At 31.6% G+C, this 16,525-nt stretch overlaps 1 protein-coding gene across 1 annotated transcript; it reads right to left on the bottom strand.

Moving 5' to 3' along the window:
• Window positions 1–4,236: 4,236 nt before the first annotated feature.
• On the bottom strand, window positions 4,237–15,169 carry LOC148285175 (putative ATP-dependent RNA helicase DDX52). Its single transcript, XM_088229005.1, has 12 exons — window positions 14,950–15,169; window positions 14,569–14,832; window positions 12,803–12,988; window positions 10,546–10,798; window positions 9,784–9,856; window positions 9,493–9,702; window positions 8,507–8,619; window positions 7,912–8,012; window positions 7,413–7,558; window positions 6,665–6,745; window positions 6,015–6,164; window positions 4,237–4,530 (listed from the first exon to the last, which is right to left on the bottom strand). Exons 1-12 carry the CDS (start codon window positions 15,031–15,033, stop codon window positions 4,296–4,298), a joined length of 1,896 nt encoding a protein of 631 aa, XP_088085131.1. The 5' UTR covers window positions 15,034–15,169; the 3' UTR covers window positions 4,237–4,295.
• Between the last annotated feature and the right edge of the window lie 1,356 nt (window positions 15,170–16,525).

Below are 16,525 nucleotides of genomic sequence, written 5' to 3'. Positions count from 1 at the left end.
AATATGGTGATAAAGTGTCATCCGTATAATACAATACTTCTCTTTGTACTTTTAAACTGCACAGTCCATTTATGCACGTATATGAAAAACAAAAGTGGCCCCAATATTGTTCCCTGTAGAATACCATGTTTTAGTTCTTCTTGGGAGTCGATTTCACATTAAATTTTTGGGCTTTGTGTCCAAATATTTTTGTAAATGAAAAAGGTAATGTCTCATGTGTATATTCCCAATTATTTGTGCTTTGTGATTGCTGATCTCATAATTATTTCCTCATCTGCACATGGCGCATAGAACGTCGGTTCTGTAAATCTCTGTATACCTCGATAATTCTGTGGTTTCGTTTTAAAAAGTCTAATGTTGTAAACACATTATTGCAGGAGAGTAATTAACTTTCCAGGCATTATATGACTATCAGCAGCAGTTTAAAAGGAATATCTATGAATGAGGAACTTCAGCAGTACGGTAAATTGGATACCAAAAATGTTTTCTTGCACGCGGTAAAAATTAGAGCATTAAATTGTATGGCAAAGTTTCAAACGCACTACTGTGCTGTGCTGAATAAATATAACATTATATTATGTGTATTGTCATATATACCGGAACCTCTTTTTACACAGTACAAAAATTAAAATAAAAAAACATCTGGGCATTAAAGGAGGATACGTGATGCCAGACAATTTTAATGAATAGGTATTTAAACATTTTTTTCTGTCACTCTCGGAAATGCCTCCCGATACTGTGTGAAAAAGACAACTGCACGTCGGACTAATTTTGCCCAACAAAAATCGACATTTGGCTGTCCCATTTTCCACACCCCAAAACTGAATTGATTTGTTTTTTTTTTTTAAGAATGAAAGTTTCTGTGTCGGTACCTTTAAAATTATTTATCATATTTGTATACCATACGTCCGAAGAGGGCAGATAAAACTAGGTGCTTTATTGGGTTTTCGGATAGTTCTAGCTCCCATTAGAAACAATTTATCAAAAAAGCAAAATGATAGACACGCCGATAATATTATGCAGACTCTGGAATATCTCAAGTGATGTCGTACCAAACGTGTGTAAAAGGGTATTTCTACTGTCGGATAATGATTCTCTTTTATTTTGTTGTGTTATATTTTTTTATAAAATTAAGGTACAATAAATCGTAAACGAATTAATTCTTTTGAAATACCGAATTGATTTTAATACTAAAAACATATCTACCATTGTTATTTTTTTAGTACACTTTTTTTTCATGGTACTGCGTGCAACGTATCCACTATGTTAAAAGAGATTCGGGTGTATTATTTAATAATGAGGAAGTTCAGTGGTTTTTTTTTAAATTAAGCTAAAAAATATATTATATTTTTATGTATCGCATTATTAGCACCATGTTTTTTTAAAGTTTTGTGATTTTGAAATTACTCTGTGTGTGGGGTCACAAGTTCTCTTTGGTGAGTTCTGCCGATTGGTAAACTAGCTTCTATCTAAATCTATCACAACACGTTGATTCGGAAGAACTAGTGACATCATTCAAAGTAGTTAATTTTTTTTTCATCCAATTCCCCGTACTTCCTCATTCACGTCAGTGTTCTTACATTAATTATAACTTTGATTAAAGTAAAAATTGTTCCTAAATGTTATTAAATATTTGCATATAACCACTTGCTGACTTTTCTATGTCTACCGGTTTCGAATCGTACCCGTTTCTTTATCAGGACACCGATTAAACCAACATGCAAAACCAACTATACACAGTATGTCTCAAATGTATACAAATATTTAATAACATTTAGTAAAATATTTGACCACAAAGTTAATGCTTTAAATATTAGTAATAAAAATTGTTCCTCTGAAAATTTGCACATGATAAATGGGTATATAATGAAGAATGAGAAATAAGAAGGATGAAGTTGAGAATGTTGAATTATATTTTTATGTTCCTATGAAAATTTGCACAAAAATATAGAATCACTATATATAAAATTAAAAATAAGTGTACATTATATCATAATACATGTATTAGGATAAAAGCATTATTTTGTGCACTTTTTTCAACAAGTTTTTCTGTATTCTTTTTTCTTTTCGTTAGGCTCAATTGTGAAATGATTTACTGTGAATATCGATGTTACATAGTTTTTATTTTAAATTAACATAGTGTTATGTACGTAAGTAAGTGAATGGCTAAACAATTAGTGCCTTAGAAAATTTATATTTACATATAATACATAAAATTTGCTAACAATATTTTTAAAAAATATACATATAAATATTTTTATTAAAGTATATACCTCAATCTAACAGTGGCCTTCTAGTTTTCAAATTAATGTTATATAATTAGAATTAGAAATATTTTATACATTAATGTTATTATAGTCCTGTTGAATGTGATGAGTATATTTTAATGTATTTTTGTACTGATTTTATATACATATAACATATTATATGTACATATATTTTATTTGATACACAATTTAATTAGTATTCACACAACTGATATAATATGCAACATTTTTGTGTTATGCAGTATCGCTACATTGCTAGTGCCAAAACAGATAAATAAATTTGTAATATTGTATCTTGACTGTTTTAAAATGTATCAATCGGATTTTATCGAATTATTCGGGCTGTAGTCCCGTGGCTAATGTTGCAGGCTCACGAATCAAAGATCTGAGGTTCGAACCCCACTCTAACCCAACTCGTTTCCCATTTTCAAATAACCGAGTTATCTACAACTCATTAAAAATGGCCCCCAAAATTAAAATATTTGGTTAAATTATTAGAACGCAAATATTTATTTTGTACAAAAAAAATATTAAAAAATGACTGGCTAAATGGAGAATAATTCTACATCATGTTTGATGAAAATGCTATTACAGTTTATTATCACAATCTATTTACCACAAAATGTTTGTTTTATACGTATAAAGGGCGCAAGGCCAAAATGAAAGAATAATTTTTACAAGAGAGCAAAAAAGATTTTTTACATTTTACATAAATTTAAATGAAATATTATGTAATTTATATCCCAAATTTAGGCTTTTAAGCCTCCGAAATTATGTGACCTCTTGAGGTCACATAATTTCACATCTAGACTGTACGCTGAGTAAAAATACACATATATTATGTTCAGTGAAACCCCGAAATGATGTCCCCACAATTTGTGTTTACTCACCATTTACAATGAGGAAGTTCAGTGGTTTTTTTTATTTGTTAATAGACTATTAAACTAGGCCAATTTTTTTATTTTTTTGTATCGCTACGATTTTTTAAAGCTTGATAACTTTTTAAATACTCTACTAAGCGTGACCTCATTACTATACTCTTCAGTGAGTTGTCCTGGTTGGTTTCCCGGAAACCGGAAATCTATCGCAACACTATTAACTGGTTGATTAAAAAGAACTTTTGATGTCGTTTAAAGTAGTTCATTCGCATGAATTTTTTCATGCAATTTAGATAAACTTTGCTGTACAATTAAATTTTTACTGCGTGTAAGAAAACATGTTTAATATAAAATTTTCTTTGGAACTGAAACTCATTATTTAAGTCCCATTATTATATTTTGTATTTTTTAGTACATTTAAAACCCATTTTTACGTTTTTTCCCCCAACAATTAACATCAAAGAATTTTGCAATCCATGCCGAAAATTGACAGCCCAAGAGTCTGACGCAGGTCTGAAGTTAGTCTCTATCGTTATACCAAGTTATTGGTATGAGAAATTTGTAACTTCAAAGTTTCAAAGACAGTTTATTGTGTTTTACGAACATTTATTGCCGCCATTTTCATGTTTTAGTTGTAATTTTAAAGACGGATTATTGTGGTTTACGGACATGTTATTATTTATGAAAATGCTATTAAAAATGGTTCAAACATCGTTCCATAACTTTTCTAATAAAAAATCATTTACTAAATGTATTTTTTTCTCTACCCTCAGTTTGCATTTTCCCTCCATTCACATTTTTTTTGTCGGTCCCTTGAAGAATGTAATTTAGGGGTTTTGCTATAATATATTTCTGCAAAAAAGTGTTTACATAGTGGTAATAAAATCTGTTGTAAATATTTGAATATCATTTAAATTATTGTCAGTTTTGTATTATATCCAAAAAATGTTAGGTTCATACCTCTAATATCTAAAGAATAATAATATACATTTTGTTTATGAATTTACTTGTTTTACATTCACAATGTAATTTATATGTAAATAGTTTTATTCTAAAATGCAAGTCGTAATAAATGTGATAATGAAAAAACATTTTTATTTAGAATATTATGTATATTTATTTTTCACATACATAAAATAATAATAGCTAATTATTTCATTCCTTTTTTATGAAATTTATTTTTACTGCCTTTAAATTTCTTATTCTTGGTTGCACGTTTTTCATTGTCTTTCTTTTTATTTCCGAGAGCCTTCTTCATAAACTGCGGTTTCTTCTTGGCAATAACTTTTCTAGGTTTCATATTTTCTTCCTTATTAGGATTTCCAGAGTCACTTGTTTTTCGTTTTTTGGAGTCCTTGTTGTCTTGTTTGTCCCCAAATTTTCGTCTAAGGAAAGGGAACATATTATTTACAAAGTAAAAAAATTAATATATTTTACAAAATCTTTTTTACACACTAAATCAGCGTTTCCTAACTGCCACCAGTCTGTTGAGATTTCCCGCCGGGCCGCAGAAATACTTGTCGTCCTGCGCCGACTGCCCTTCAAATAAACATTGCGTTCAAGTTTGGCGCCAAAACGTCATATGTGCCGTTTATCCCACAGAGGCTGTAACATCTCGTTCTTGAGTAACTCGTTAATTAATTGATCAGGTTGTAGTCCCGTGGCTAGTGTCTCGGACTCGAGGCTCAAAGGGCCGTGGTTCGGATCCCACTCAACTCCAACTTGATCCCATTTTCTAATAATGAGTTCTTTACAACTCATTGAACATGGCTCTCAAAATGAAACATTTAGGTAAACCATAAGAACGCAAATATTTATTAAAAAAAAGAAGAAATTCAAATTATGCATATGTATTTTAAACCTTTGTAGAAAATTTATCCAATTTCACACAAAAAAAATATTAATACCGTCACCATTGTAATTTTTTGCTAATTTGAAAATAAAAAAATGTGAAAGACCCTATTTTTTCTTCTATTTTCACCAGTCCGCTGCAGGCTTAAAAAGGTTGGAAAACGCTGCACTAAATCACAAAAATAGCATCATAATTTCCCTATCCGCATATGTGATGCATAGGGCACTGCATTGGTGCTCCAATCGCAGTGTATCCGGATCATTTGTGTTTTATGGATGGTAAAGTGATCTAGTCTTACGCTTCAATTAAAGTAAAACATATATCTATTATAGGACGAGTGATACTTTAATCCACAAATTTGGAATATCCAGTGACCGGTTTCATCTTCGAGACTGGTATCTTTATTAAGGAGTTCAATGTATTTATACAAAACAGAGGTAAGGATGAGAATTCAATATTACAATGAAAGTAAATTAAATAATGTTATTTTTATCATAAGGATCATTATCAAAAAATGTTCAGGTTAACTAATGAGTTGATATAATGCTATTTTAATGAGTTTAAGTATTTTATTTAAGGATGGGACACTAAAAATAAAATACTTAAACTCATTAAAATAGCATTATATCAACTCATTAGTTAACCCGAAAAAAAATTGAGTTTAAGTATTTTATTTTTAGTGTCCCATCCTTAAATAAAATACTTAAACTCATTAAAATAGCATTATATCAACTCATTAGTTAACCCGAAAAAAAATTGATAATGATCCTTGAGATAAAAATAACGTTATTTAATTTACTTTTATTGTAATTTTGAATTCTCTATCCTTACCTCCGTTTTGTATAAATACATTGAACTGGATATTCCAAACTTACCGGTCACTGAATATTCCAAATTTGTGGATTAAAGTATCACTCGTCTTTTATTTTTATAATAAATTACAATGAACTTCCATCAAGAATTATTACTTACAAACTTATTTAAGTTTTTAAAAAATATATGTAATATTTTCCTTACTTCATGCCTCTTCGTTCTGGTAGTTCGGTGGATATATCTTGTCTCTTGGGAGCATATTTAAGAAGTTGTTTTCTATTTTTCCTGGTCTGCTTAAGGGTTAACATATACTCTGGAACATCACATCCCGACTGCCTCATCACCACCACTATGCTGTTTGAAAAAATAATGTGTCGATAAACCGCCATCAAATAGGGCCACAATTTTATTGTAAATAGCTTTGAGAATTTCATAACCGATGTTATAACCAAATCAAGAGTTTATTTTTTTTACTTCAGGACTCCTACCTCGGTTTTTCTGATTGCTAGTCAGTTGACCAATTCACTAAACAATGCAGGGATTATTTTTCTCAGAGAAAATAATAAGTCCCCATTGTAATAATGATTAACACCCCTTTAGAAAGGGGAATAGATTGAATTACGAAGAGTGGTCCGAAAATTCATAGAATGGAAGGGTTGCTAATTATACATGAGTAAATAATAACGTGACTCGTCACTACCAAGTATTGACATCTAGTAGATGCTAACGCCAATGAGTAATTGGTTTCCAAGTTACACCTGAATAAGTGAGTCAATCCGGAAGATATACCGAGTATAGATGTCTGGTAAGTACTAAAATAAAGTAATAATTTATCAGAATTATTTAGAGAATACCTTTTTAAATTCGGAACATCATCTTGTGTGAAAAAAGTGACTGCTCTTCCAGTTTGTCCTGCTCTTCCTGCTCGACCAATCCTGTAGTGTTGATTTTAATTTAATTTTTATCTCTGTTAAATAACAGATTAAATACAGAAACATATGTTTAGTTTTTTGCACAAGCTAGGAGGCCCAATTACAGTGGTAAATTACAAGCACAGGATACGCAGGCTTGAGGTAAATCACTTTTTTTTTGGTCTCACCGAGAATCGAACCCGGAACCTTCCGTGGGTGAGTCAAGCGTCTTAACCACTACACCACAGAGGTCATCATAACAATACAATTTCTTCTTATTAATGTTTTATGATTAAGACAATTTTTAAAATAACAATTTTGAACTCTCAACCCGTTGGAAAATATTTTGACACGAAAAACATGCGAAGAATTGTAAAAATATATGTACAATATAGGTTTTTTTTGGTTGAGGTAGTTATTAAAACATTTTTTATTCAAATTTGCTTAAAAACGAGGATTTATTATGAAGTGTCAGGCAGAGCTGAAGCTACCATAGGTTCAGTTGGCATAAAGAACCAGTCACTTGCTTTAAAGGTTATTCACGTATGTAATGAATTTACATACGTGAATATTTTTGTGTCTTTTCAGTAAGTGACGGGGCGCTAGATTCCGTTAGATCCGGCGCTGGTATCAGGCGCTAAAAGAGGTATTTGTTTTCTATATTTAACACATCTTATGCATAGTATATTACCTGTGTACATAGGAAATGGAACTTGGAGGAAAATCATAGTTAATAACTAGATTAACTCCACGGAAATCAATACCACGTCCCATTAGCTCAGTACATATGAGCACCCATATTTTGCCAAGGCGGAAACATTTTACAACATTGTCCCTCTGTAAAAATCAAACACAAATACATATTACTAAGTTATACATAATACAGAGTTCTTCAATTTACTTAAGTACTGGTTAAGGTGTGTAAATTAAGTAGGGTGGGCAGCTAAACGAGTTCAAGTTGGATCTCGCTAGGGTCACATTGGTTGTCCATAGCCCTTGTTTTAGTGAAACGGGTTTTGCTTGTGCGTTTTTACAATGAGTGAGATGAATGTCAAGCAACAGTGTGAGATCAGGTTTTGCTTCAGTGGTTTAAGGTGTTTGCGGAAGGAAGAGAGCCAATTAAAATGTTTATTTTTTTCTGAAAATAATTTTAAAAATACAGAATGTACATATAAGAATTTATTAAATACCTGTAATTGTGTTCTGTCTGCATGGATCACATCAACATTGATACCATCATATAACAATTCCTTGAAAAGCTGTTTTGCCCTGTCCTTGCTCTGCACAAAAACTGTCAAAAATGATGTTAATACACACATATTATAAAGAACATATGGATACAAGGAGATTTAAGTTGTTACTGGAATTTAAAATAAGCATACTATACTTACTTTCATAGTTAAGTTAGGGCAAGTTGCACTTTAGAAAGTGAAGGTTCAAAACATGTTTAAAGTTGAATAATTTTTACAATTTGGTCAAAATGGACCAAACAAATTGTTTATCTTACTTTTTGATAAAAAACGTAACAATTATTTAACTTTTAAATCTTAACATTTTACGGTGCAATTAGTCTTTAGTCATCGTATGACTAACATTAGATACAATGAATGAAATGATCGAAAATATCTCTGCATTTTCTAATATATCTTCATAGATTGGTGAGCAAACACAGTTAGCCACAACTTTTTTCGTCCAAATAATTTTATGAAAGAAAGAAATATATTATGTATTTGTAATGCAGAACAGACTAATATGGATTTATTTATTTCACATGAAGATATTTACCTAATACTGGTGGTTTCAATCCTTGCTGTACTAGCTGCCGAAATGCGACTAACTTTCCATTTTCACTTCCTACAAAAAGTAGCTCTTGTTTCACAAGTTCGGTGGCTGCATTTCTGAAAAATTAACACATTAAAAATCAGAGAAAAAAAACGTGAGAGCTACACAGAGAATTCTAATACATTAAAAAAAATATTACCTTTAAAGGTGTTGAGAAATATCTGTAGACTTTGATTGTTTTGTATATTATTTTATTTACCAATAAAAATATTAATAACACAGCAAATATTTAGCACTTTAAATTTTATGTATCTAATTATTTATGTTGAAATCAATTATTTCTGAGGGCATATTTAAATCCATAATGAATATATTTACTGGTCCTATTTCTGAGAATAAGCATGACAATTTTGACTCTGACATTTTATAGTTAAGTTTTTTGATCAATTAGGTAATTGTCAGTAACGATATGTAAAGGTACCTCTACACGCATGGAACCATTGTTTTCCTTAAATTTAACCAAATAATGTTTATAATATATTATGTTTAATAAATTAATTATCAGTCGTAATACCTAACATTTAGAATACCAATAATGTAATATTAATTCAAATAATAACCGTGATAAATTGCAGAGGAGTTTTACTATCGCCTTATAAAAAAATGATAAAAAGCAACATAAACCCCATGCGCGTACCGATCATCAGCACGTACTTGCTACTAGCTGGCTGCGTATCTATCACAAGCAAAGAACGAAGGAAGCAAATAGAATTTCCGTTCCAGTAATCAGAGTTCCAGAGTAGGAATAAAAAATAAAATATAGAATTTAATTCAAACATTACATTAATAAAGTTTACTTGCTATAAGAAAAAAGTTTATAATTTACTAGTGATTTTTCGCATTCAAATAATGACCAATTGTTTTTCTACGTTTGGGCTCCTCTCTAGGTTACACATTATTACTCTGAGATTGTACATAATCTGTTTTACCTTTGTCCCACTGTGATGCAAAGTAGTTGGTCCATATTCCGTCGACACCAGTCTACTACGGTTGGCGTTTGGGTGGCACTGAAGAGAGAGAGGTTTGTATCTTCACCGCAAGCTTTCATAACTTTGTCCAACTGTGGCCTAAAGTCAGATTCGTTTCCTTCTGAGCCTTCAAATAGCTTATCTGCTTCATCAACAATCAGCCATTTTACTCTGAAAAGGTTTAAACAATTAAAACAAATGATTCAAATGGAAATAATATCACATGTTTATTAAGAGTTATTTTTAATATACCTTTCTAAATTAAGCGGTGAAGTGTCATGGTCTAATAAAAAGCAGAGACGATTGGGTGTGCTGATTAATAAATCTACAAAGAAAATCAATAACACATTTTGAAAAACTTTTCATCAAGTGGAGTATATACATAAAATGATTTTGTAAAATTTGATTATAAATAAACAAAAAAAAAAAACTAAAAATTATTTTATTATACTATTTTTTAAAATAGCTAGAATCTGTTTTTATAAATACAGCTTTTTTAACCTCTAGTGTTAATTTTTTTCTCAATACTTAACTCTCTAGTGTATTCCTTTACAGCAAAAGCAGCACATAGCATTATTTTGGCAGATTTTAGTGGTTATTATTTCTATCGAAAATCTAATTATTCAAAATGGCATCTGGACAATACATCATATAACTGGTTATGCAACTTTTTCGGTTTTAATAATAAGAATTTTTACTAATAACGAGGTACATTGTTAGAAAATATTTTAATAGATAAACCTATGAAAGATAAATCATTTTGTAAAGGATTTATTTGAATAATATATTTTTTTATCGTTTTGGTTTATTTTTAGTACCTTTATAATTTATAAAGAAGTTTTTTCATTGGCCGGGTTTGCCTCAGATTTCAAGAGGCTAAAACTAGTAATGGTCTAATTTCCTTGATGTAGCGTTGATTAAGAAAAGAGGATAAATTCTTTTCGCTATCCAATCTCGGTCATACAACAATGTGCATTAAAAGCCAATAGAATTACATGAAAATACTGCATTTACCCGTCTTTCTGAGAATAGCCTTTTTGCTGTCCATCTTTTCTGGGCTAATCTTTGGCACGAAATTGACAACAATATTAGTTCCAGCGCTCAGTCTTAAAGCTTCTCTGTAGATCTGCTTGGCTAGTTCTCTCGTGGGGCAAAGCACCAGGGCTCGGGGCCACTTCTGGGGGCTCTTCAGGGCATGCAGCACCGGGAGGATGAAGGCGGCAGTCTTACCGGATCCTGTGGGAGCGCACGCTAAGATTTGGCGACTCTGTTAAATAAATAATTTTTGAAGACACAATTTACTTTTAAGATTAGGATTTATAAAGCATGGTAAGACCAATAATGTCATATGGCGTTGAAGCAAGGGCAGACACAGTCAGAACCGAACCAGAATTGAGGACTTCCGAGATGAAGACACTGAGGATGATAGCAGAGATCACGAGAGCAACATTAGATTAAGAGAGATATGTGAGGTTGAGGACATCGTACGATGGAGTAGACAGCAAAGGAGAGGCTGCTTCATGGGACCCATCCTCATGGAAGACCTCCTAAAAGATGGAAGGACAGCTGGGAATCCACCTTGCAGGAGGAACAACTCTCTGGAGAACCACATAAGTCTATAGCAAGGAAGACGAAGAATTTACTTTTGACAGTATAAAATAATTTGATGATACTTAGTATGGTAGACCTCAGCACATAACTAGCTATTACTCTGTTTCTCTGTAAGGGTATGCAGAGTGATTGAACACTATCCTGCAGTATCTTTGCATACGCTTCCTTTAAAATGCTACATCTCCTAATACTGATAAGGTAACCCCCGTTGGTCGCAATCTGGCCAGTGCGGATTTGTTATAACGTGATATTTTTTACAATGTAGTGACTTTAGAAAAGAAACTAAAGATAATAAAAAATTATAGAAGATGGAGGTAAATTTGCAGTTGTAAGTAGGGATTTCAAATTGCCCGAGTCTACAGTGCGACCATCAAAAAGACAAAATCAAAAATCTTTGGTATCATTTAAAACCTCAAAATGGAGAAGTTTTTAAAGAAGGCAAAGGTCGGTTTAATTAGTTTAAAAAATTATCAAACTTGTATCACCTAAAAATGATTGGCGAAATAACTAGTGCAGACATAGAATCTGCTGAAAAATATCCAATGGAATTCCGTGAAAAATCCCCCATTGATCAGGAAATTTCGTTTATCGCGGCCATGTCCAGAACGTATCCCCCGCAATTAACGTTTTAGCTATTCTGTCGTCCACCCATTCTATATACCCGACTCAGCCAGCTTCCCCTTTTAAATTCTGTTGATAGTGATAAGAATAGCTTTTTCGAGATTGCATTTTGACAGCATTCAGCCTTAGTTCACACTTTTTTCTCTAGCCCCATACTTCAACTATAATACATTTTAGGAACTTGCATGGATTGTTTGGTGACTGCACTAGTGGTAAAGCGAAATGAAGATGCCATCTTGTGAAGAAATTGGCAATAGCATTTAACTAGCAGAGTTAGTAGATCTCTAATTTTAATTTTATGTTTTAGTTAAATAATAGTACATACATAACGTATTTATTTGATTGATTAACGGACATCGTCCATTTATAAAGGTAAAAAAGATGTAATATTACAAGTATAAGAGACATAACAACAGAGGATTGACAAGACATTAAGACAAGATATGGACTAATAAAAGAAGAAGTATAAAAATTGGAAAATTGTTTTCAGGCATTGCCTAGTAGGTGATTTGGTTCAGCCGGATGAATCTCACTCACATAATAAAGGTTTCAGCTCCTTTACTTTACAAAAGTCAACAGATGGAAGAGTTGAGGAAATGTTGATGTTTAAACATTGGCAGAATGGTGAATGTTACACAGTGTGTAAGTGGCCACTTAAACCAACCAATGACAGGTCATAAGCCCTTTAAATGTCTAGATGTCCATTATCCCCTCTCAATAATGTTTTCCCTCTCTGTTGAAATAAATAAAAATATTTATGTAGCGTTCATTTAAAAAGTCCAGATCTTGACTTGAGTGTACAATATGACAAAAATGGGACATTGGTGTATTAAGGTCATAATTTATTATATGCTGATCTAGAAACAGCACTTTATTGTTTCTCAACCTACGGTTCGGAACATCCAACTTCATTTGTCCCAGTAATGATAATACATAAATAATATTTTTTTTTTTATGCACTTACAAATTTTCCATACTACCAAAATGATATTTAACGATATTTATATTACATATTTTAATTAATATTTGAATTGCATACCTCCAGCATGCAGGGAATGGCCTGCCTCTGAATAGGAGTGGGCTCCATATATCCACACTGTACGAGGTTGTCTGCAAGTCCTTGTGATACTCCATAGTTATCTACTAGTGAAAAGAAGTCTTTTAGTGGACTTGGTGGTTCTGCCCCAACTACACGGATACCATGTTCACTCCTCAAGTGGCGACCCTAGGTAAAAAGTTGAATTTAGTATTTGCCAGTGAAAAACTGTTATAAATAACAGTAAATGAGTGGCTTAGAGCCCAACCACATATATATTTAGGTAATTCAATAAAGATACACAAGTATTGATAAATCTTGTGAGGGAGGATTTCTGTTGGAAACCTGAAAAAGTAAGTACATACATGGTTTTTTCCTTGTTTAGACTATGCAATTTTTTTAAACTCTTTTCCTAGTCGGTAACTCACAACTGAGGATTGTGACCACTATGGCACCCTTTTAGGCATTTATTTTTGCCAGTTATTAAATATGGTGATAAAGTGTCATCCGTATAATACAATACTTCTCTTTGTACTTTTAAACTGCACAGTCCATTTATGCACGTATATGAAAAACAAAAGTGGCCCCAATATTGTTCCCTGTAGAATACCATGTTTTAGTTCTTCTTGGGAGTCGATTTCACATTAAATTTTTGGGCTTTGTGTCCAAATATTTTTGTAAATGAAAAAGGTAATGTCTCATGTGTATATTCCCAATTATTTGTGCTTTGTGATTGCTGATCTCATAATTATTTCCTCATCTGCACATGGCGCATAGAACGTCGGTTCTGTAAATCTCTGTATACCTCGATAATTCTGTGGTTTCGTTTTAAAAAGTCTAATGTTGTAAACACATTATTGCAGGAGAGTAATTAACTTTCCAGGCATTATATGACTATCAGCAGCAGTTTAAAAGGAATATCTATGAATGAGGAACTTCAGCAGTACGGTAAATTGGATACCAAAAATGTTTTCTTGCACGCGGTAAAAATTAGAGCATTAAATTGTATGGCAAAGTTTCAAACGCACTACTTTGAACAACATCACAGGTTCATATGAACCAATCAATGATATCATAGGTCTGAAGGGTATCCGGTTTGCTTTACAGTAAACGAACCAATCGGGAGAACTGACAGAGAAGAACCTCTGAGGTCACACGAGAAGTTATTTCAGAAACACAAAACTTTAAAAAATTATAGAGCTGATACATAAAAATTGACAAAAGTCTATTGGCAAATTAAATAAAAAAACACTGAACTTTCTCATTGTTTTACCATGAATACACATACACACATATATATATATATATATGTATACATATGTACACTCATATTTTAATTTTATTTACATTGACAAAATATGGGCAAAAAATTAAATCTGCATTGACACTTTTAGATCTGTGCCATAAAATTTATTTATTATGTGAAGGTTATATGGTAGATGATAAGATTTATGGTCCAGGGACTATGAAAACACCCTTTTAAATTAATTTTTTATGTTAACCTCGCTGAGAAATGAACCTGAGACCTTATGCACGGTAGGCAAATGCAATAACCACTGGACTACGAGGCGGACAGTTGCAAATCTAGCACCTTTTAATTCATAGCGCCCTAGAGGAAATTTTTTTGCTAAATATTTTAGTAAATCTTACTTTTTTGAGAGAAAGATTCAAAAGATTTCAGTATATTAAATAACATTTAAATAAAAATCAATAAAATAAACAATATTACCTAATTAAAATTTAAAAAATATGAGAAGCAGTAAACACACCTGTTCTCTTTCAATAGCAGAAAGTTTTTTCTCAGTAAGTTTTTTTACTCTTCGCTTTCTGGTTTTCTTTTTAATTCCAAATTCTGTAACAGTTAGACCATCCATCAGATTGAGTTCGTATTCTGTTTTATCTTCTGGTACCATTTTAGGGGTTTCTTCAATTTCGTCATCACTTATGTGGTCTTTTTCTCCCACATCAATTGTATTTTCAATGTCCAATTCTTCGTTTTTGATCTGTATTTGTGGCTCAGCTGCTATCGTCTTCTGAAAAAACAAATAATATCAAGATCAAATTGTCCCGTAGTATAAAATTAATAAAATATGATAACATTTTTGACAACTTTATTTGTAAAAACATACTTTATGAAAATAATTGTTTACCTGGAGAATAGGGGTCTTTCCAAGAAGTTTAGATTTAAATTTCAGACCTTTCGTTAACTTTTTGAAAATATCGTAGGCATCCATTGTAGATAATTTAAACTATATAGGTTTAACGTTTAACACTAGAAAAGTTAACCTCTCAGTAAAAACCAAAACACCGCAAAACTGACAGAAACGTCAAAACTCACATGTCCATCAGAGTTGCCAGACTCGATAAAGCGAAAATAGGTAGATTCAGAAATATAAATCGGTCGATTTCGGTAGATTCATTGGGCAAGGAGGGGGAAAAAACTATTTGACTATTTGACAGTGTTTCAAAATAAAAGCGCCGTTTCGTCTAAGGCCGTTGCTTTAAATAGTCGAAAACGCTTGATAAATGAACAATTGAATACTAAAAGGACTGCAATATGTGAATCACCAAAATATATTGATTCCGGCTTGAAAAACTGACCCAGAATTCAGGTAAATCTTATTTTGTTACAATGAGTTTAATTATGTTGATATTTTAATTTCTATTTCAACAATACTGTATTCTGTGTAACCATACAAACTCTTCAAGGGTTTAAGGCATAAATATTAATGAAATCACACTAAGTTACCTAAAATACATCGGTTGAATGTATTTTTATAAAATATATTCAATGATATATATTAATACCCGTTCTGAGGAAATTCAATTACCTATTGTTTATTGTAAGCCTGTCAATAACTCGGTATAAATAGTCTTTTTTGCAGATAGAAGCATCTTGCAGCATAGAGGCCCTGACATTGATGGGTCTTCTCTATTTCTCTATGTCCTGGTCATTTTTACAATCACCAGTCAAACTTTGTTGTCAAACAAAATTGCCAAACTAAGAAATAATTCATATTTAAAATTTATTTAAATGTACAAACTATTGAAGTACTGAAAACATGCTTAAAGCAATGATTTAACTAAATTTAAATAGATAATTAACTGAAGAAAAACCATTTCTATCATTTTTCTATGAAAAGTGATCCCTTTTCATTTCTCCCCATAAGATAAACAAAGATTTTTATGATTTTTTTAATTATGTCATGAAATTCTATGGTCATGATTTATCTTACCACAATATTATATATTTAAAAATAACCGGGAACTCACCAATACAAACCAATTATTTTCATTAATATATAATTCATTATATACTTATGTACAATAGATAAGGAGTTTTTTAACAATCAACAGATGGCAACCTAAGTGAGCAAACAAACAATAAATTATTATAACATGTTTTCGTTTCATTTTTATAGAAATTTTGTTCTATGAAAAAAAACGAGGAAATGTATACAAATCGGTAAAATTTCGATAGATTGCTCCTAAAATCGGTAGATCTACGCTAATTTCCATACCGATTGCTGATGCAGAGATAATGTAAAACTTGTGCTAATGTCAGCTAATGTGGCTAATGTCAAATACATAACCAATAACCATAGACACCCACAAGTGATACCAGCAGATAAAATATTTAAAGTGCTTGATTATGTTCTTTGTTCTGACACAAGCCAAAGTATTTTATTTTTTAGAAAATAAGCGGGTATTTTCAGCCATCGACAG

This window comes from Micrasema longulum, unplaced genomic scaffold (genome assembly GCF_059751315.1).
Source record: "Micrasema longulum isolate JH-2025_06_02 unplaced genomic scaffold, ASM5975131v1 h1tg000049l, whole genome shotgun sequence".
Lineage (NCBI taxonomy): Eukaryota > Metazoa > Arthropoda > Insecta > Trichoptera > Brachycentridae > Micrasema > Micrasema longulum.
The sequence above is the reverse complement of the archived record's forward strand: the minus strand, read 5'-3'. Positions and strand labels throughout refer to the sequence as shown.

Excerpts from the sequence above, each read along its gene's own strand:
- LOC148285175 (XM_088229005.1), bottom strand. The coding sequence starts at position 15,033 with ATGGATGCCTACGATATTTTCAAAAAGTTAACGAAAGGTCTGAAATTT. Across the intron at positions 14,833-14,949 it reads GAAAGACCCCTATTCTCCAG|AAGACGATAGCAGCTGAGCC; the intron begins GTAAACAATTAT and ends TTGTTTTTTCAG. Across the intron at positions 12,989-14,568 it reads CTGCTATTGAAAGAGAACAG|GGTCGCCACTTGAGGAGTGA; the intron begins GTGTGTTTACTG and ends CTTTTTACCTAG.